Source organism: Antedon bifida, chromosome 5 (assembly GCF_963402885.1).
Source record: "Antedon bifida chromosome 5, ecAntBifi1.1, whole genome shotgun sequence".
In the NCBI taxonomy this organism is placed as follows: Eukaryota; Metazoa; Echinodermata; class Crinoidea; order Comatulida; family Antedonidae; genus Antedon; species Antedon bifida.
Window position 1 is genome coordinate 8,796,111 of NC_136230.1, and position 23,481 is coordinate 8,819,591.

Sequence of the window (23,481 nt, forward strand, 5' to 3'; positions counted from 1 at the left end):
TTAGATCAAAGGTTTCATCTGAGGTTGCGACAAGATCGTTTCCACACTCCTAAACAGAAAGCGGATAATAATGTACTTCGTATACTAGCAAGGCAATCTAAAACAGTAAACAGTCCATTGATCTTATGTCTGGCTGCGACAAATACCAACAGTACTGTACTATTTTATGTACATATTCTCTGCAGCGCGGTGTCTGTTAAGGGCCGTGGAACTGATCGTGTCGCAGCCACAAATAAACTCTTTGATCTCCGGAGCTCAGCATCCTGTTGTTAGATTGTCTTTAGTACTCGTAGGCCTATGCATTTGTCGCAGTCAATCATAAGAAGATCGAAGGACTGTTACAAGTTCCTATCTTGGCAAGGTGACTCAGCATCCTGTTGTTAGATTGCCTTGACAGAGGAAAATTGCATTGAATAGTGGAGAGCGTCATATCTTAAGACGATGATGACATGAAACGCGTTTTGCGTTTTGGGTTGATTATTACATAACAGTCAACACATAAAGTGCTGTTTTAATCACATTTATTGTGTTTTAAGACAACATAAAGATGCACACAACAATGTGGCCATGAATTTAACTTCGTCATCTATCTATATTGAGAGTTTCAGATGAAATCTCTGCCATGTTTTCATGACGTTTCATCCTCTTTACACACATAACATGCGATAACAATAATAATATAGACAACGTCTAGACAAGGAGCATATTCCGGACTCCCATCCCCTATACTGTGTAATTAAACAAATATATCTTACCCTATACACATTTGTTGAATTCTGAATGTTTTTGATTGGCCTACCATACCATTTTTATACCCCGCTCGGCACCTGCTGTTTGTAGCCCTCGTTATTTATTTTTAATCTGCCTATATTTAGTTAACACACAATAAACTTAATTACTTATTTAAGAGTAGGCCTATGATTGGACAGTAGACCTATAGATTTGAAGTAATAACAAAGACTTCAAAGAAAAACAACGCTTCAATACGTTAGCCAAACTTTATAAGAGGGCATGTGCCAATATAACCAATTATGTTAGGTTTTTAAAAGATATCCAAGTATGTTTTGTTCTAAAAAAGATATCTCTTTTAACCATATAATTGTACATACATGTTATAAATACATTTTTAAAATATGTAATCTTTGTATATCTTTGTCATGAATGGAATAATGAATAAAAGTGGGCTAAACCCACGAAAGAAAAAAAAAGACTTCAAAGGTCGAGCCAAAGATCTTGTTATATAGGCCTAGAGTTATTATTAGTAGCCTGAATTCCTTTAACATTCAAGATGTTTATCTCTTCTGTACTTTAGTATATAAACGGGGTTTACCCAGCTATGTGGCTCAATGGTATAGGTAGGTAGCCCTAGGTTCGTAACCCATCAGCATTTGGTAGTTTTGTTACTAGTTGAGAGTGTTATGTTCAGTTACATTTAGGAATAGTTCGGTTATCTTGTACCGTATTTATTTAACATTGTTCGTAATTTCTGCCTCAGACGTCCAGAAAACAGTCGCTGCCTGGAAATGAAGCCAAAAACAGTAGACACATCGAGTTTATGTCTTCATGTTGGTATTTTGGAAAGTCCGGAACATGTAGTCCAAGAATTCAAAAACCGATAGAATACTTATGCCCAGAAATATTCCCATTGAACCGCCGATGTCCGCTGATAAAGTAAAATGTTTAAAACTTGTTGAACTTAAAAATCACAATACAATGTTTAAGAACAGATTATAATTCGGGTCAACATTAATTAATCACTTGTTGACAAATCTGAAACTTGTTAATCTTTGCCTATTTCTACAGAATTCTTTATGTTGGGTAATTGCACAAACGAGCCAAGCTGTAGCAGCTTACCAAGTTCGGGTTTAAGACTGAGACTACACATTCCAAAACCTGGAACAGTTTTTAATTTCACCATGAACGAAGCTAATAAACTCAATTTGTTAGAGGATGAAGATCTTGATACTTATTTATTTCTTGTACAAATGTAACCAATGTTAAACTTACCTAAAAGATCGTACCATTTGTACGCCGCATTTTGTGTTGTTTCGGTGAATTTTAGATCTTCGAAATATATTACTAGCTCTAGAAGGTTTTTTCTGAAAATGAACAAATCCAAATCGGTTGAGAAATGTTTGATAAAGGCACCATTATTATATATATTGTAGTTTGCAAACAACGGCAATCAAACAACAGGACACATGAGATCGCCTAAAACTGCTAATAATTTTAATAGTAAAACAAAAAAATAATTCACTTTGCATAATCTTTGTCAGTCACATTGTCTCGGTGTTGGATGTTCTTATTGTAGGACGGTGCCGGAAAGAGATTTGACGATACCCTAGGCACGAACAGTACTCTGTGGCACGGTACTGGACAGGAGCAATGGCGATCAACCTGTTGAACGTATTGGTCTGTGAATTAAAAAATAAAACATTCTTAATTCTTCTTTTTTTTTATATATGTAATGAGAATTTGAAATTAAAAATGCTTTGAGAGTTGGTAAAGTTCCTAGATTGTTTATAAAAATTCACAAACCCAGAAAGCTTTATTTTTCTTTGCAAAAGTTCAGTTCCCTTTTTCCAAAAGCTTTCTGTGTAATGTGATGTGATGCGATTCAATAATTCTTGTTTAGGCCTAATAGTTAAAGTGAGTGATAATGTAATGTTGATTTTGGTATACATTGATACATACCCATTGTAGGTCCTGAACAAAAGAATTGTTGGGATGGTGAACACACAGGAAAATCACCTACGAAAAACAGATAGACATCAAATTGCTAGGCCTAAACAATATAAGTATCTGTTTTACCATTGGCGATTGTAATTTTACTCTTCCGTCACAATATTTTCTCTATGTGACATTTTTCTCGGCAGGGCATTTTAATACATTCAGATAAACAGCTCCTTATTGGCATTCAACAATTTCTCACGTGCGCCATGATCATATTCTACATTCTCTAATTTAAATATCGTACGGCGTATTGACTATTATCGACAAACGGATGGTATGCCTACCCATTGCGACCAAAACGAAGACTTCTTTACGGCTTCATCATACCGCCGATTTTGTGAGCTTTATTTTCACTACCCGATAGGAACGTTTATTTACAGCTAAATCCGCCATTTTTGTCTTACCTGGCATAAATGCGTTTTTGCAGTTGCACTGGTTGATGACGTAAGAGGTTTGGCAATCCAGATAGCATCCCATTATGGAATAAGGTGTGACGTGTTCCAGTTTTCGAGTACCACAGTCTCCAAACGGTTCTTCAAGATTATAAATCTGTAAAAGAGGCAACACAAAGTATGCATAGTGAAGTTATTATTTTTTAAGTAAGTAATTGTGTAAGTTTCTACTTATTTTGGTATGTTATTATAGTAAGACACACTTGAAGCCAAGACCCTTTCTGTTTGTCTTTTTATTCGCGTGCAAACGCGACTCTACAGCTAACTATGTCGGTCGGTTGGTCGGTTGGTCGGTAAAAACTAACTCAAATTTGAGCACGCGACTGCAGCCATGTATATGGCCTTGTTGAAGTGTGAAATACAATGTTCAAATACTGATTCCCAAGTATTCACCAACAAACAGTCAGTTAGTAACTTAAAAAATCAAGTATGTTTTACATAATCAATAACTACCTATACGTTAGTCCAGTTTTCTATGTAAAAAAAGTGCCTTCATGTGTAAATCATGGGAGAAGGTGTAAACATTGTGCTTTATGAATATTTGAACCATGCTGGTTTTAAAAACCCATGTTGCCATATTTTGAATTTGAATTTTTAACCCATTGAAAACAAAATGGTCGTTTCTCCGCAACGCTTAGATTAAATGAAATACTAAGATGCATATTAATATTCGTTCTACTACCTTGGAGACATGAACCTCGGCTACATTGTGGGTACCAGGTCCTACTACAAATCCTAGATCGTTAGCGAGTCCTCTTGGAATATCCAGTTGGTGATGTAGTAACACCTTGAAGCCAACCGAAGTACGCGGACCCGCCATGTACTCGTCTATTTCCACGTCAAGCTCAAGACGTAAGCCAAATCTTGCACCTATGAATGATACAAAATTAATTTACACGTAGAATCGCTATTACCAGATTTTCTCTAAACTTTTTTGAGACAATTTCCAAGATCAGCACCCTATCTAGTATGAGATAGGAGGAGAATAAAAGAGGGAGGCCTTGTTCCCGATTGGAAGATGATATCAGAAGACAATGCGATTTCTTCAAGAATGGTCATAGAATGGTCAGTGCCAGAGACATGGATACAATTTTATCATTTCTTCTTTTTTTTCTTTTATTCAATTTTTCACTCTTCAAAAATAATACAATTTATGTGAAACAATGATAACAGGTATCATAGTAATAAACAATAAGGTACCGTAATCAAACTAATTTTTTAAAATATATATAGAGAGAGAAGTATGATACTTTAAGCTTGACCCCGATCATAGAGTCGAATATGATCAGGGAGATGATAAAAAAAAAGAAGCCTATCTTTCAATAATAATAATATTATAAGTTATATCTCATAAGCATTTGTGTCGGTTCTACAGTATCTAAGATATCATTCGGATAGCTTAACTATGTTCTATGCAGGCTTAAATCTAGTGCACGTCAGCTAAAAGTTATAGCCCTGTATTGGAATACAAACCTTTATTGTAAACAACTGTTGCTGGAGAATGTTCACCAGAGTTGAAAGTGTGACAGAGACCAAAATCGGTAAGAGAGGAGTCGAAGTCTTCAGGACTGCATGGCCTACCTTGCCACTCGCACCTGATTAATAAAGTGATTTAAATTTCAACATTTTTCTTCAAAGTAACGATATCAAACTGGTTAAAATGTTGTAAATGTATAGAGGGGGCAGCCATAGGCCTAGTTAATATACTGACAATGCATATTCAACCTATACAATCCTCTGTCGCTACTCAATGCATATTCAACCTTACTATACTCTGTCGCTTAGTTCAAATGAATGTAGGCCTGATTGTTTATATTGAATTCCTTTTAAATTTGCAATAGTTAAAACGACCAATTACATTTTTTAAAGTGAATAATTTTGATTGAACGACAGGAATGAGTAATAATTATGTAACTCATTTTAAGTTTAATTTAATAACAGGCCTACTGTTAGTAAGTTGATAAATTATTGAAGGACGTGAAATAATGATAATCTTTTGATTTGAATTATAATTGATTACGCTACTCTATACATATTAGATTTAAAAATGTTAACATTGAGCTAATTATTCTATAGAAGGGTGTTAAAGCGAGTTAACCATTGACAAGAGACAGTTCGAATAATCCATCGCTTCTGATTAGTCAAATCATTACGTTACTATTAAGTTTTTGTGCTGACGGCAACAGGCCCGTACCATAGCATCTAACAACTAGGCCTAAATATTAGCTAACCTAAAACCCTCTAATTAATCTCTAACTCTATAGTATTCCATATGGAATGAAGGTTCGTGCCCGGATTTCATTGGGCAGGTGGCGGTCGGATAAAAAATCTTACGCATCACAAGTGACATAATAGTGTTTGAGAATGAACAAAATCGGAAAAGGTAACGTGCACGCTATATCTTCTCCGGCTTCCGGACTGAATCGTGGTGCAGTATGAATGTGTAGCTAATTAGGTCTATAGCAGATCACTGTTATTATCCTATTTGTTGTGAACAATGTGACAAAAAATTAAAGTTGTTGTATAGTTTTGGCTGGATCATGAAAGGGGTACCGTCCCTCTGATCTCCACTGAAACCCACAAGTGGCGTGTATACAGTATACTGTACCCATATCCAAATAAATAAATGTTGGTGTTTCAATAATTGGAAATGTTTGTTTACATATTGAAACCTACAGTTTAATCATATCGTGTTTCTGATGACCAGCTTTATAGTAAAACTCAGACATATTTAGATGATCAATTGTTTCAAAATTGAAATCATTTGATTTAGCATTATTGTGACCATTTCCAGTCGGATATAACTTGTCAATGTAGTCCTCATAGTCTTTGCCCAGATTGCTAATGTAACTTTTCCTGAAAGAGTAGAAAAAAGGGAGGATTAAAGTTCTTTCTGCTAGGGTGTGTGTCCATTATATCGTATTGTCTGTCTCTTTGTCTATGTAGACGACTGAACCAGAGCCGAAAGTTCAATCCATTTCAGCTCCAGTTCCATTAAATCGTCGTACTGTTGCCGCTAACAGCAATTGCTAAATTCTGTCTCTACCACAATCCACGAGAAGACACCTTGATTCATCACACAACAATCGGCAGTTCCAACATTGCCGATTTTCTGGAATGAATCGTAAATGTACTGGACAATTACAAACCGAATTTATTTGACGTCACCAGCATACTGATGAATGAATGTTTGACTGTTTAAAATATTAATTATCTTGATGGCTACAAAATATATTTTTGTCCCTCATTATCAGAGTATTTTGTTGTTTTTAACAAAAACTTAAATTAAGTTTAAAGTTTTAAAATGGATGAAGTGGCTTACAAGTCGTAGTTCCAAAAACATGTAAAATGAAGACTAATCATTTATCAATTAATTAATTCAAAAAGACTTTGAATAGGCTATTTCGCAGTTGTAATAATGTTAATCACTTCGTAGGAAAAAAAAATGTTTTCAAAACAAAAATCCATCGACTTCCAGTAAATTTGACTATTTTTTGCGTTAAATTACAGGTAAATAATATTCAAATATTGGTCACAATTTGTCATATTAGTGACATTAAAGTGGAATTTAAAAAAACGTTGAACAAAATTATTTTTTCATCTTTAAGATTTGGCATAACATAAACCATACTAAACAAACCTGAACATATTAAAGTTACAAATCGTCACTGCTGGAAACTGAAGACTAGGCTCATAGACCACCTTCACGACAGAGTGTATTGGTCGTGACATTAGAAGCTGTATTCCAGCTGTAAGTTGAATACTAAGCATGACCAGGCCAAAAATAAGTAACAGGATCCAACAAAACCTACAAGATACAAGATATACAAGTCTACTTTATTGTCAAAATTTTACAATTTTGAGATATGTTTTGTACCATAGTAGAACAATAAAAGTGATAAATATTTAAATAAATGAATACAATTTACTATCTTTTAAAGTTTTGATTAAATAAATTGCATGCCATATACAGTGTTGAAAATTTGAAACGGTTTGTCGAAATTGTTTTCTGTGTCAGTCTAGCCTTTCCTGATATGCTAACAATAATATCTGATATCAGGATATAGTGTAATTGTCTATATGTTTTACATACATTTACAATATTTACATAATATTCATGATGAATTTATTAATGGAAACAGTTAGCTACAAATATTATTAATCTTCATTATATTGATATAAAGCCAGGCTAAGTCGAGAATTGAAAGCATTATAAACATTTATCAATTTCACATGAACTGACAATTAACGATGTAATGTCCCCCTAAAACATGAAAAATGAAGATTAATTAAATTAGACTTTGAATAGGTTATCTTGTAGTTTTAATCAAGTTAATCTATTCCGTTTAAAAAACGAAAAAAAAATGTTTTTTCATATAAAATGATAAATAAATGGTCAAATTCAACCAAAAACTGTCAGTCATTCGACTATTTTTTGCTTTAAATTTTTTCAGGTAAATACATTTTTTTTCAATTAAATTTTTGTTCAAAATGGATAACTATTGGCATTAAAATAGCACGTTAAAAAAAAAATATTAAAAATTATTTTTTCAAGGGGACAATAAATCTGCGTAAATGAGAAAATCCACCCAAATCAAATTCTAACTCGGAACCTTCTGCTTAATATGCATAATTAACCATAAATCACTGGGGTTTTCTACAGCTCACTATGTCGTTCGGTTGTTCGGTCGGTCGGTCTGTAAACACTAACTGCATCCATGTATATTGCCTTGTTATAGTAGGCCTAATTGTTCCAATTGTTAAACATGACATGACGGCGGAACAGCACTAGTTCTCAACTAGGCCTACTGTATATATATTTTCACAAACGCCCTTTTCCGGTTTAGCGAAATATAACCATCGGAAAAATATATTGTATCAATATTTTGATGTAACCAAATGTATACTTTTTTTTTTTTCTTTCTTTCCCTTTTCAGGGAATTTATTATTTCAATGTATATTGGCCTTTGGCCCTAATACAAACAAATAAAAATAACTATAACTTAAGATAATGGTTTCTTCTTTCAAAAGCAAAGTAGACGTATTTTCCTAAATTATAAGTAAAATTTGTGTTGGAAAGTAATAAACATAGCTTATTAATAGAAGGAAAAACACGAATAAATCTTGGAATAAAACTTTTTCTTAAATCATTGTAAAATGTGCATTGCAAAATAAAATGATATTCATCCTCAATAATGTTCTTTTTACATAATTTACACGTTCTCTTATACCTTTCTACACCCTCCCATCTGCCCTTTTCAATTTCTAGCTCTAATATTCCTAAACGTAACTTAGTTAATAATCTTCTTTGTTTAAAATTAATGATGTTGGTCAAGTGATAACTTAAACATATTTCTTTTTTATAAAGAGAAAAGAGCTTTAACTTATTATGTAAACTAAATTTTTGAATGCATTTTTGTTTTTCAATATCACATAAGCGCAACTTAAATTCTCTCAAAAATAAACCTTTACTATTAACATATTGTTGTAACCATATATAACCAAAACCAGTAGAAAAAAGTAAGTGTTTGACCTGTTGTGCCCAACAATTCTCATTACGGTTAACTTTTCTAAGTTGAAACTCATAACACTTAAAAATGAATCTGTCATGATCTAAAGTAATAATATGTAACCAAAATCTTATAACTGTAACTAAACAATCCAAAGAAAGCGGTAATCTACCTAACTCAGAAGTAACAGCGGCATTTGGTGCATTTTTCCCAACTTGCAATAAATATCTACAAAATTTAGTATGCGTTTTTTCAATAATGTTTATGCTATCTGACATTCCCCAGATTTCGCTTCCATACGTTAAAATAGGAAGTAATTTCACATCAAAAATATGGTTCCATGTTTTAATTGGAAGAAAAGATAAGTTACGATAAATAAATGATTTTAAGCAGAATAAACTTTGATTTGCTTTTTGTTGATTATGTTGCATTGAGTTGTTCCATGTACCATTTGAACTAAAAATAACACCAAGATAATTATACGAATTAACAATTTTTAATTGAATATTTTTATACTTCCATTTTTCGATGTTCCTTAAATTGCGGCCATTTTTAAAAACCATAATTTTGGATTTTGTAGTATTTACAGTAAGTTTCCAAGTATCACAATAAAGTTCAAGTTTATTTATTAATTTTTGGAGACCTTTCACCGTATCACTAACAAGCACTAAGTCATCTGCATAAAGAAGATGATTCATATGACAATCTCCAATTTGAATGAAATCGTTTACCTGATTAAGTATACCACTCAAATCATTAATGTAAATATTAAAGAGTAAAGATGACAACGGAGAACCTTGTTGTACTCCAATCGAACAATTAAAAGATGGACTAAGTTTGTTGCCAATTTTAACATGAGCAGATAAGTTTTGGTATAAGGAATTTATTATGTTTAACATTCTGCCTGAAACACCGATATATTTCAGCTTATGTAGTAAAAGTGTATGATTTATAGAGTCAAAGGCACGTTTAAGATCAACAAAACAAACAAAAATCCTACCCCTCTTTTTATCTAAGTATTTAGAGATGACGGTATCTAAAATGAATATATTATCTGTCGTTCTATATCCCTTACGAAAGCCTGCTTGTTCCTCATGAATTAACTTTTTACTATTTGTAAATTGTGTTAACCTAGAATTAAGAATATGTAAAAATATTTTTCCTAGGATTGGAATTAAAGAAATACCTCTATAATTTTCAGGTTTGTTTTTATCTCCATTTTTAAAAATTGGAACAATTAAGCTTGTTGCCCATTGTTTGGGAAATTTTCCAACTAAAAATATAGCGTTAAAAAGAATTTTTAAAATATCAAAAATAATGTTGGGGGCGTTTAGCAAGAATTCAAAATTCATTCCATCAATGCCGGGAGCTTTTCCACTATTTTGAGAATTAAATGCTCTATTTATTTCATCCAACGTTATGTCGTGGTTTAAATTATCATTGTCCTCATTCTGTTGGCATTCTGCGATTTTTGGCAACTCAACGCTAACAATAGACTCATCGTTTTTAAATAGGTTCTTAAAATGAATATAACATTGATTAATAGAAATTTCACAAGATAATTTCTGTTTTGTCTTCAACTTCATCCAAAACGTTTTGCTATCCTTTGTATTGAGTGCATCAATAATTTGTTTGCGTATTTTTTTATGAAAGTTAATTTTTTTGCATTTTAATAGCGATTTATATTGCTTTTTTGCCTGAATATAATTATTTAAAAAAGGTTGAATGCGCATAATTCTAAATCTCTTTAATGATTGTTTAACCTGCATTTTAAGGTCCTTACAATCTTTATCAAACCATTCGTTTCGTTTTGTAGAAGTTGAAGATTTACTTGTTTGTGTATACTTAATTCCTTTACATACGTATTCAAAAATTTTACATAAATGTGAAACTGCCTCATCAATTTCATTTTGAGAAATAGCATTCATAAAATCATTATCAATAGTTTCAATGACATCATGTTCCCATCTGACTTTGGATGCATTAATGTAACTGTTGGACCATTTGAACGTACTCTGAGTAAACGTGTCATCTTCATTGACAATCAATTTAGGCCTAGTGTGTTCTTTGTCTTTGAATTGAATACTAAAGGCAATTGGCATATGATCCGATTCAACACGGTCATCAATTCTTAAATAAGATATTAATTTAAAGTTGTTTGAGTTAGTAAGAAGGTAATCACATACACTTTTACCTTGTGAACTGATAAATGTAAAACCACTGGATGATTCTTTATCAATTCTACCATTTGTGATTCGCATACCAGTTTCTTTGCAAAATTCTAATATATCTTTACCGTAGCTATTTAGTATACAATCAGAATTCGTTCTACTTTCAATCCGGGTGTTGTCTTCCACATATAGATTATTGTTCCATGTGTCGTTTTCATCAGCGGATATATAATCGTCCTCCGAACCAGTTCTACCATTAAAGTCGCCAACTACATATACTATGTCAGATATTTGGGAGCTGTAATGCAAATATTCGTTAGATAAAATGTCAAAAAAGTCAGTTGTCGCGTAACTAGATGTACTTGGTGGTCTATACAAAAAAGCGATTACAACCGTGTCGGTTGGGGTTAGAGTAATCTTTAACCAAATAATGTTATTCGATGCACTTGACAGTTCTTCAACGACGAGATTTAATTTATAATATACCATTAGGCCTCCACTATTTCTTCCATGACGACTTTTTTTATCTGATAATTTTGATATGCAAGTGAAACCTTTAATATTGTAATCGTTCCGATATTTATCCCATGTTTCACTAAAACAAATTATGTCAAATTTGTTAACATACTCAATAAAGTCAGAATCAGCAAATTTGTTTCTAATACCGTTAATATTCCAAGAAATACAATCAATGTGTTTGGTGACTTTCAAAGATGGTTCAGATTGTTCTTCATTAGGACCATGGCCAAAATCCTATTTTGTGAGGTTTATGATTTTGTTGTCTTCTACGTTGAATGTATATACTTCGTCGCCTATAAACAGCTTATCATATCTGAGCCGAAAACGATCGTTGTTTTTGATTGCTTGTTGTATTTTTGGTTGCAGGCCTTTTCTAATTTTACGGACTCTGAGAGTATAATCTTCACCCATGTTAATTTTTGATTTATTTCCAGCCATTTTCTTTTTGAGTGCTCTATTTTTGGACATTATTTCATCTTTTTGTTTGTAGCTAGTAAGTTTTGCTATGATGGGTCGTGGGTTACTTTTGCTGTGCAATCTATGCGCTCTCTCGAAAGCGACCTCTTCGATTTCTAAATTTGTTGTTATATAATCCTTTACCTTTCGTTCGCAGTCAAGCCACGTTTCATTTCTATCATCTTCAGGGATATCATAAATAATGATGTTATTACGACGACTTTCAGCTTCTAGTTTATCTAGTTGTGTAGTTATAACTTTGTTTGTGTTTTTTAGTCTTATATTTTCTTCTTCCAAATCAGTTATTTTTTTAGTTAGTCTGTCAAATCCTTTCGACATATCTCCTTTAATTGAAGCGAAATCAGAAGCTATCCTATCCATTTTATCGTTTAAAACTGTATTCATATCGTTAAGTTGTTTCAAAACATCTTTCAATGAAGGTTCCATTCCCATCGATTCTTTAATTGTTGTTTGTCTGGTTTCTATAGGGCCCGGATTTGTTTCTATATCGCCGGCTATAATAAGTAGCTTGAATATAATTGGTACGAGAACGATGATATTTATAATTGTACTGACAATCATTTTATAGTAGTCTTGGGTATTCCAATTGTTAATAGCCATCTGCTATAGACCATTCACAATTTTACGAAACATTCCTCAGCAAAATGGCGGTATTGTCCAATAATAACTACACACAAATTCAACTGTGTAAATTAATGATGATTATTAATGGGTAATCCGTTCTAGATTATACTAAATAGACAGTGGTATGTTTAAGTTGTGCCGTTATGAACTTACCCTCAGCGGGAAATATGAGTTGTTCAGCTGGCGTGTTTTAATCGCTGGTTTAGCTTTTGGCTAGCGATAGCTTACTTTCCTCTGCAAAGTGTTGGTATATAGTCCATGTAAACGCACAAATAAATTCAAATGTGTAAAGTAATGCTGATTATTGATAGGTAATCCGTATGAAATAGATCAAAAAAAAACCAAAATGTCAGAGTCTAGGCTTAAGGTGTGCCGCTGTGATTTGATCTGCAGCGGGAAATATGAAGTATGTTCAGCTTGGTGTGTTACAGTTGGTTGAAACGCCGGTTTGGCTAGTATGGCTAGCGAGAGCTCTTTCAAGCACGTCTACTCTCGTTGAACACCTGTATGCAAGACATTGATCAAGTGAAGTATATATGCGAAGTCTGTATAAAGTATGAACACCTAGAAATTACAAAGGCATTATTGATCACACCCTGCTGGTCCATGGCCAATAAATATCGAAGTTTAAATTTATATTTTTCAAGATTCGAGTTGCCGGCCGAATTTGTTGACAATGTCCAGTCACATCTTTATAATTTACTCCTGTTTCATTAGATAGAGAGCGATCATTACTGCAGTGTAGACAACGTGTAAATTGTGTGTTGTTTACTAACAACGAGTGAGATATGATCATTTATAATTACAATAAGAGCTTTGTAATTAAACGCCTGTTCATTAATCAAGGTAACCAAACAATAATCAATATGATTTTCTCAACAATTTAGTTTTTTTCTGAAAATAAACTAGAATTTTAGACAGATTGGATATTTGATTAACAATAACTCCGTTACATTAAATTTGTATTTCTAACTCAAGTTATAATTGCATACAAAACCTTTAAAAAGGTCTTTTCGGATAAGATTCAAGATTATGTATTCGTCCATTGACAATTGGCAATTATACATATAAAATACATTAAAACATCAACAGACAAAAACTACGTGATTAAAAGAGATAAAAAGTGTGCTTAAAAAATGTTGAATACCTTCTAAAAATGTTAAACCTTTAAAATGATTAAACAATACGTGTTGTACTGTTAAAGTAAAGATAGATAAACCGCCATAGAATCTATTTATCATATCAAATGTATGAATATAACAAATACGAATCCAACTCACCGTCTCGAATTCTTCGATTTACTGTCTGCAATGTAACTCAGGCCAACCACACTGCTTCTTTCGCCGTAAGCCTTCAACGCTAACAACAACGAGTTTCTGTATTTCACCTCCGCGGTTATATTGGCAACTTGTGCCATGGTCATCTTTTGGCCAACAGACTTCTTGGGCTCATACACCGGTGGTGGAACTACGCCCGGTGGTAGATAGTCGTCTGGGATGTATGCTTCATTGCATGTACCTGTCGGATGCTTTAGATTGACGTTCTGGTCTTTAAAGCGTTCCACGGTGGTATACATCTCTACAGCTTGTGGAAATTATAAACGGGATTAATATAGGCCTAAATAGTAGATTTGTTAAGCTCACATATCAACCAAAATGTTCAAGGCGAACCAAAGGAAACTAATCCGAAACTAAAGAAAAACTACCAAAACCCACATAAAACTTGCATTCCGTTTTCCAGTAATTTAATTGACAAAACAATGACTTGCGTATTTTGGAATTCGGATAATCAGATTCAGATTATAATTATGATGATATTGGTTTCCACCGATATGTCAAGAAAACTCATCATATTCGTATTGATTTGAAATCGATAAAGCCATAATAACCGAACTATCAAAATAAGGCAACAAAACGCTGTCAAGATTAATCAGTTCCCCTACACAACACTAATGGGTTCTATCGATTGTTCAAAACACAAAACCTTATGTTAAGTTAGTACACACATTATTATAAGTATAGATTTATTATTATAAACACATGTACATTGTTTGTATATTCATAATGTTTCTATCATTGCATGCTTCTTTAAAGATGCTCTTTTATTCATAGTTATATAATGGGTTATATCGCTTGTTCAAAACACAAAACCCCAGCTTTGTCCTATGTTAAGTTAGTACACACATAATTCAATTCAATTCAATTCAATTTCTTTTTTATTTCGGAAATATCATCCATATTAATAAACTTATAAACAGAAAAAGAAAAATCGTAAACTCTAAGATTAAGTATATAGAATGCTTCTCCATCTACAATACATTTTGGAGTTATAATAAGTATAGATTTATTATTTATTAAGTATTAAAAAAACTCATGTACGTTGTTCGTATATTCCTCATGTTTTTATCATTGCATGATTTTTTACAGATGCTCTTTTATTCAATATTTTTCAACTACTTGATATTATCATTTTTTCATTCTAATAAATATACGAATCAAAATGCAAATTAAAATCACAAATTAATCTATGGAGCTACAAGGAGAAAATAATGTACATTAATACACTTAATATTTTCGGGAAATCAATAAATACATTATTTGACGTTTTTAAGCAATAATTAAAGTTAAGTTAGATTTAAACAGGTTCATTATACAGAAACACAATGCAGTATTTCATACATTTCTTATACGAATAATAGATTTTTTCCTAAATAAATCATTATCACTTAAGTAACCATAGGTTGAATTTAATATTTCCTGGAAATCAATAAATAAATTATTTGACGTTTTTAAACAATAATTAAAGTTAAGTTAGATTTGAACAGGTTCATTATACAGAAACTTACACAATGCAGTATTTCATACATTTCTTATGCGTACGTATAATCGATTTTTTCCTAAATAAATCATTATCACTTTAAGTAACTAGGTTGAATTTAATGTTTCCTGGAAATCAATAAATACATTATTTGACGTTTTTAAGCAATAGTTAAAGTTTAGTTAATTGAACAGGTTCATTAGGCGTGTGGCCCTTATAGAGTAAGGGCGTGTGGCGCTGTGTGTTGGACGTTCAACTACTGATCGTTAGACCGAGGTTCGAATCCAACTCTCGCCGCATTGCTTGTATCCTTAGGCAAGATACTTTACTTACGTTTGCCTCTCTCCACCCAGGTGTATAAATGGGTACCCGGTTAGATCAAGACACAACTTTGCGCTGATTACTAGCTGCATATATGGGAGTATGTTTCCATAGGTGTTTGATCAGGAAATGACTGGGGTAATAATGTTCAGCGCATTGAGAGCTTGCTTATATGCGCTATATAAGAATGAACTATTATTATTATTATACAGAAACACAATTTCTTATACGTATAATCGATTTTTTCCTAAATAAATCATGAGCACTTAAGCGTGGTTCCCACTAGCGACGCAACGCAAGGACGTAACGCAACGCAAGTGAATTGACCAATCACAAGCGATTGCTTATTCGCTTGTGATTGCTAACTGTCTATAACTTCGCTTGTCATTGGTTAAAACGCTTGCGTTGCGTTTACGTCCTTGCGTTACGTTCTAGTGGGAACCACGCTTTAGGTAACAGATTGAACTAGGTTGCAACAAAATGATTAAACTACACGTTTAAGCTTTGTCTACACTATCAAACTAGTTTGACAAAAAAAGGTGTGATATGGCCAAATATGGTAGTGATATACCCAAATATGGTAGTGATATAACATCATATTGTCCATATATGGGTACATCACATTTTTTTGTCAAACTAGTTTGATAGTGTAGACGGAGCTTTAAACTACTTTCTAAAATACAGTCTATAGTATTTTATACTCATAATATTGAAATAAAAAGTGCAGTTTTAGTAGGATTCGTATTTTATAAAGATTAATTGAATTTATGTTAACACGTCCAACAATGACAAGTTATTCCATTCTGGAAAAGATAATAAACATAATCAATGTATTACTGATACATTTCTGTACGGCATTACATTTGAAGAAAACACCTACCTCTAGGCCTAGATATTGGATGGATAACGTCTGCAATGATGTCGCTCTTCGCTTGGCGTCTTGCTACCAACGACTGAAGAGCCAAACGTTTGATGACAAATATTTCAGGTTTGATTAGTTAAATGTATCTAGGGAAAGACTTGATTAATAGGCCTACACATTTATCAATATGCTTTGTTTAGTGTCTGACCTCCGTTATAATTTGAAAGCAATTACTTTATAATGGCACTCTATCTTATTATAAGACGCCCCTAGTTATATTAATATTAGTGGCTTTTAATTTAATAAAAGAGTAGGTTTCTAATGTTCAAGGTAAGCTATATTACTGTTATTTTTTAATCCGTTTTACTAACTATAAATTCATAACGACTTTGCCATTGGTTTACTAAAGCTTGATTTCCACTGGACGCGCAACGCAAGCGAGTTGAACAATAAGCGACATTTCGAAGAATCCATCGCTTGTAATTGGTCAAATTATTTACGTTGCGCTTACGTTCTTGCGTTGTGTCCTGGGTGGGAATCAAACCTATAATGTAGTGAAAAAAATGTATTTTTTGAAAATGTATTTAAATTACGTAATGTCTGCCTTGTATCTCATCATTGAAAGGAAAATTAAGTGTTCAACGACAAAAAAAATAAGTTGAGCATTATCATAACGCGGGTTGCTCTATGAATAAAATCAATATAATGTAATATAATGTAATATTAAAGACGGAAGTTATAACAAATAAACAATAGCGCAAATTCAATATAAGTGAGAAATGTCAATTTCAAATGTGTTATCTTTTATCTTAAAATCCTGTTAAATTTAGGAGGTGCTTAAGCTCTGCCTGAAGTTTGGATAGTATAGACAAATCTTTAGATAAGAAAGCGCGCTTAATTACCATAGCAATAACGCGTACTACAACGCGGAAATAATGCATTGTGACGTTTATTCGATATCTATGGTAGCGTAGAACAAACAGACGCCATTTCTGTTTGATATTTCTCACAGAAAGCTCCTTTCAAAAAACGCTCTTAAATTATTTGAAAAATTATCGATACATTTTTAATACCATACTAAGAACTATGATCGGAAGTAACAAGATAAAGTTGAAGAACGTCTTAAAAGGCACAACTACTTCAAAAGGTAGTGAACAATATCTTAAATTACAAATTTTATTTTACAATTTTTGTAAGCCACCACTGGCCAAATCGATTCACACGAACCATCATTCTAGGTCTATTGCGCTTCTTCGGGTAAGCATCCACACTTACCACCCGCCTCAAACCTGAACATAAGTCCCGTAGATATACCATTTAAAAAAATTACATTGGCTTAACCTCATACGTAACATGTGTATGATTATTATTATTTTCAAAATTGAGATTTATTTTAGTAGGCCTACTGCCAACAACAATGGCCTAGCCTAGGACTAGGCCTAGGTAGGTCAGGCCTAGCCTAGCCATGGCCTATCTATACTTAGGCTATATTGTTTTTTATCCATTCGTAAGTTTGGAAGACACATCGGCCCACGAAAGTATATACATTTTTAAAATTGCGATTTATTTTGGCATTGTCATTGATTATACATTCGTAAATTTAGACGAACAATTTCCGGCCACACAGGAGAGTTAGTCTTTCCTTAAATAATCTAGGCCTAGCCTAGTTAGCCTAGACTAATAGACTAGGCATAGACTAAAATATTGATAAAAGTGTTCTGTCTTTCTAATTTAATACATTAAGTAGCCTAGGCCTAATCATTGAATGTTTGACCTGTGACAGATTCTGGAGAAGAATTCCGTGATGTTCGTTCGACGACTGATGGAAAGTCACATGCTAATAATGTCATCAACGGAAGGAAGCGAAAATGGCGAAATTCAGAGCCATTAACATCAGACATAAGTTCCCGTAAAGGTCCAATCAAGATCAAACGACCATGGCGGGAAATCAACGTTACAGATGAACTGAGAAGTTCCACAACTAACCAGAACGTGAGTAATTTAGGCCTATAGCAAAAAAATTCTAAGAATAATATAAGGTAGACTGTAGGCTAATGTTCGATGTCTTTCTTTCCGTTTGCTTATAACTTGTAATAACTTCTTTAATTTATGTGGTAATGTTGTATGCCTAATCTATAATATTTTAAAATATTTTTTAAATAGAAAAAAGCATAAAACATAAATTTGGTACCCTGTCAATCATTTTATTAAGGTTGGCTATTTGAATTTTTTTTAATTTCTAGACAAATGAATCGATAACTCATGTTGTTGAAGAAACATTAAAGATGTACCGCGCAGCTTCTTACAACATTGAATTTCCACAACTCTCTGGCGGTAAGTTGCAACATAGAGTCTAGCAAACTGAATTTTGTCTACCAAAATACAAAGTTATTAGACCTACCATTATTCTTAATACAATACAATCAGCCCTATATTAGCCATAACTTCGATGGCGCCTTATATTGGCATTGTTTTTTTTCAAATCGTGGCAATTTATGATATTTATTTTGCAGCACCCATCCAATCTCGAATACAATTTCGTCTCCATGTAACTTTGGCCTGTTTTTTTTAAAAATTGTGTTTATTTTAGGTATCCATGAGAAGAAGCCGAGTGTTGTCTACAGCGACGGAAGTGATACCAATTTATGTGCATCCTCTCGTTCACCAGCTAAGAGTCGTTATGATGGTAACAATTTAAATGTAAAAAATAATATAATAATTACAAATATAGTTCATCTTACTTTTTATTATAGATCTTTATCGCCACTTTCTCGAGCTTCGCGTTGCAAGAAACGTTATGATAGAACCATCCACTCCATCCAGAAGTCGAGGAAATGTTTAAAGACTAACTCACCGTACTGGAGCTGGCTAAAACATCATGTGGCTGGTACTAAACCAAACAAAAAGTTGATACGACGTACGTTGTTGAGTAGTATTAAAGACAGTGCTAAGTTTAATGTTGGGATGGCTGGTAAGTATGCATCTCCTCACTGCAAGTCGGAGACCAAGGAGGTAGGTTTTGAAATTGATAGCATTGATAAGCTCGGTAATGATAACAGTGTTAGGCCAACGATTTCTAGTAGTCATATCAGGAAAGCCAAGCGGATATGTTTTAACATTCACCACGCACCAGAGCTACCGTCAGTAGATGACATGCTTGATGCTGATCGGATTTGCAAGAGAAAAGTGCCACTGCGGAAAATATGTAAGAGGTCCAATGAAAGCTGCAGTACCGTCATAATGCAAACACCCTTGCATAGCTCTACTAGAAGATCGAAACGAATGTGTTTTAGCATTCATGACAAACCAGAGCTACCATCAATTGATGAAATGCTTGATTCTAATCGGATTTGCAAGAGAAAGGTTCCATTGCGTAAGTATAATTTGATACAGTACTGACATGTTTAGGAGGGAAATATTTAAAACTAAAATTATAATAAATGTTAATACTAGGCCCATATTATAAATAAATTGTTTATTATGATTAAATGTTCATATTTTTATAGCTTGTATTGTAAATAATGCTCAATGTATTTTAATTTTAATGTAATTATTTTCTAGCACGTATGTTTTTAATCTGTATTTTATTGGAATTTAAGAAGCCCTCTGAATATCAACTGGTAAATTTTGTTCAGTTGTAAGGGTTACATTTTAAAATAAGGTTGCAGAAGAAAAGTGTCACTGCGTAACACAGATGGTAGAAGCTACAGCAGTTCCATCATAACACCCTTACATAGCTCTAGATGACCTAAACCAGTGTGTTGTAAAATTCACGATGCACCAGAGCTACCATCAGTTGATGAAATGCTTGATGCTAATCGGAGTTGCCAAAGAATGGTTCCACTGCGTAAGTTTTGATACAGTAGGTCTACATGATGTTGAGGTGCAATATCGGTGGATAATTGAACTAGGGAGGAATTTTAAACTTGACAAAGGATATTTCATCGATATGGTTAGGTCTAAACCCATTAGCAGTCATGAATGCATGAACTATTTGTAAGTAGGGACAATATCATGTGATGCTGCGAGTATGTTTTCAAATTCATTGTCAGCCATGGCTACATAAACGCAATGCTACCAAACACCAGGACGGGAGGAGGCCAACAACGCCGGGATAGTAGGTATAATAAACATACGAGTATAGGTCTGGTGATAAAGTATCTTTCTTACATAACGAATAGCAAAAGTTAGATTTTTTTATATATAGGCCTATTTCAAGATTGATTAATCGCATATATTGTTTACTGATTTGTATTTACTGTAAAAATAAAGTAACATTTTTGAAATTTAATTTTTAAATGATCATATTTCAAATCGCAAAAAAATAGGCCTAACAGTTCTTTCCAAATGTTATTTCTGTAATGTGGCCAATTTGGAAAGAAAACAAAATTTCCAGTCTGAAGTCGGAGATGCTACCTCATCGTGGTAGACTGGTGTCAACATCATTGGTATCAAATTAAAAATGGTACCAAGGATGGCTAACAGCATCACGCTTCCCAAAGCACACGCTCGCGTTTAATTTACTCTTAGTAGCTTGAACGTTGCAACTTAATAAGTAGAGTTTATGTTTGAACTTCCTCGCACACAGAAAGCTACTAAAAAACCTGTTAAATTCTACTGGAAAGAACGATAATTCGTATATCATAAAATAGAAACTGGGTTCGAAGTAACAAAACAGTTCAGAGGTTAATACAAGTACGTACGTAAGCACAACGCAGGCGATTGCACAAACTTCGAAGAATCCATCGCTCTAACTATATTTAGCACAAAAAAATAATTCTTCTACATAAGATTTAGTCTCCGGAAAAATTGTGTGTTTTAATGCTGTGTGTGATTTAGGCTAATTTCACTACAAATTCAAATTCAAATTCTTTAATACATCAAAACAAATTTGATAAAATTACTTTGCCTTAAAGACCTATCGTAGTAATATTTTTTGTAAAATAAGAGATTACATTTACTTATATTATTATTAAATCTAGAGAATTCAAGACAAAATTATTACTACAAGCATGTGTATGCGAGTTTAGCGTAATGGTTGTGTAACCACCCTTTCAACTCACAATAGCTTCAGCTGACTAACAATAGAACAGCAACGTGAAAAACAAACGAGTGAATTTGAAAAGAAATAGGTTTTTTAAACTACTCGCATCAAAAAACGTGTACATTAAATCTAATTGTGTTTTAAAATTACAAACCACAAATTATATTTCTTGCCTCTTCAACAAAAATGCAGTTTTTTGGACAAGTAGCTCTCGAGAAAATACAATTTTAGTTCACTTGTTACTTTAAGAATGCTCACCGGCTTTTGAAATTCTTTCTTATCTTTTAACACTAGCAGGTCTGAAAATAATTCTAAATAAGTGGTCCAGAGTTAGGACCGTGGTCCGGATTGCCTCCAAAATTGGGCAGTATCGTCCTTGCACCAGGCGACATGTATGGTAGTAATTTGGAGTCATTCGAATCAAAATTGTGAGCGCTAGAGTGATGACAAACAAACACACACACAAACCGCACCGACCAACATACCGTACTTGGCCAATTTTCAATTTGGCCAAGTAACAAATATACAAACTAGCCATCGCGCCTTGGCCAAATCCAAGTTGACCTCCTGACCTTGACCCGATTTTCACCAAAAGTGTGTGTCTTAATGCTGTGTGATTTAGGCTAATTTTACTACAATCATGTGTATGCGAGTTTGGTGTAAAGGTTATGTGACCAGCCTTTCAACTAACAATAGCTTCAGTCGACAAACAATAGAACAGCAACGCGAAAAACACACACGGGTGAAATTGAAAAGAAATAGGCTTATTGTTCCGCGCGGTTGCCTGGTGAACGGTTCAGCTAAACTATGACCATAATTATGCAAATTTGGTTTCCGGGTGAAATTTTCTTCAGTTTAACAGTTATCGTTTGTATAGTATAGATTCTAACTGAACTTTCATACAGATTTTTTTGTAAATTTATCCTGTAATATACAATTAACCACATTTTCATAATGGCTCGTGCAAAAAGTGCTGCACAAAGACGAAAAGAGCAGAAACTGAAACAACGAGAGATCCGTGCCTGTCAATCTCAAGAGAAGTTAGAAGAAACTCGCAAAAAATCTAGGGAAAGAATGGCTCTAAAACGAAAGGCTGAAACACAGGACGAAAGAAATTTGAGGATCAAAAAGGCGAAATTAATTATGGAAACAAATTGGGCAAAGGAGACTGAGGAAAAAACTAAGAAAAGGCTTGATGGAGACAAACGTGCAGTGGCCGAAAGACGTAAACATGAGACTGGGAACCAGACTAAGGAAAGACTTGAGAGAGAAAAACGTGGTATACTTGGTGATTTCAATGAAAATTTACTCAATGAGAAACAGTCCTCATTAACAGAGTTCATGGAGCGGAATGGCTTTAAGCAGTATGTGTGCAGTGCGACAACTGATGGCGGATCTTTGTTGGATCATATTTACTTTAACAGACATGATAGTAATTTGAATGGTACTGTTCAGATTCATGTGCTGATGTATTACAAGTGTGACTCGTCAACACGGTTCTTTTAATTCAACTGTTTTATTACTTCACCGAGCGTAACGTAGTTTGCATAATTAGCAAATAACAAACAAAGATAATTAGCATATTAACATAACATATGTGACATCTTCCCTTTTCTAACAAAATAAATTTCTAAAGTTTTTTTAAAAAATTAATATCAAAAGTGACTTAGACACGATATATCACATTTCTCATAAATAAATAATCTTTACTTTTCCTTAAACATAAATTGTTTCTTAGATCACATTCATATGTTTCAAATTGTTTCTTAGATCACATTCATATGTTTCAAATTGTTTCTTAGATCACATTCATATGTTTTAAATTGTTTTTTAGATCACATTCATATGTTTCATACATTATAGGATGGTTTGAAAATAAACATGATATCTGCAAAATAAACATAAAATGAAGTTAATTATTGATACATTTATTTATAATCCAATCGATCAG

At 33.2% G+C, this 23,481-nt stretch overlaps 1 protein-coding gene across 1 annotated transcript; it reads right to left on the reverse strand.

Annotated features, from left to right (window-relative positions):
- Nucleotides 1-536: 536 nt before the first annotated feature.
- Nucleotides 537-14,003, reverse strand: LOC144842415 (acid-sensing ion channel 1-like). Its single transcript, XM_078698867.1, has 10 exons — nucleotides 13,767-14,003; nucleotides 6,826-6,993; nucleotides 5,862-6,041; nucleotides 4,659-4,780; nucleotides 3,868-4,055; nucleotides 3,138-3,282; nucleotides 2,695-2,751; nucleotides 2,258-2,414; nucleotides 2,008-2,099; nucleotides 537-1,663 (listed from the first exon to the last, which is right to left on the reverse strand). The coding sequence occupies exons 1-10, from the start codon at nucleotides 13,907-13,909 to the stop codon at nucleotides 1,554-1,556; spliced, it is 1,362 nt and encodes a 453-aa protein (XP_078554993.1). The 5' UTR covers nucleotides 13,910-14,003; the 3' UTR covers nucleotides 537-1,553.
- Nucleotides 14,004-23,481: the final 9,478 nt, after the last annotated feature.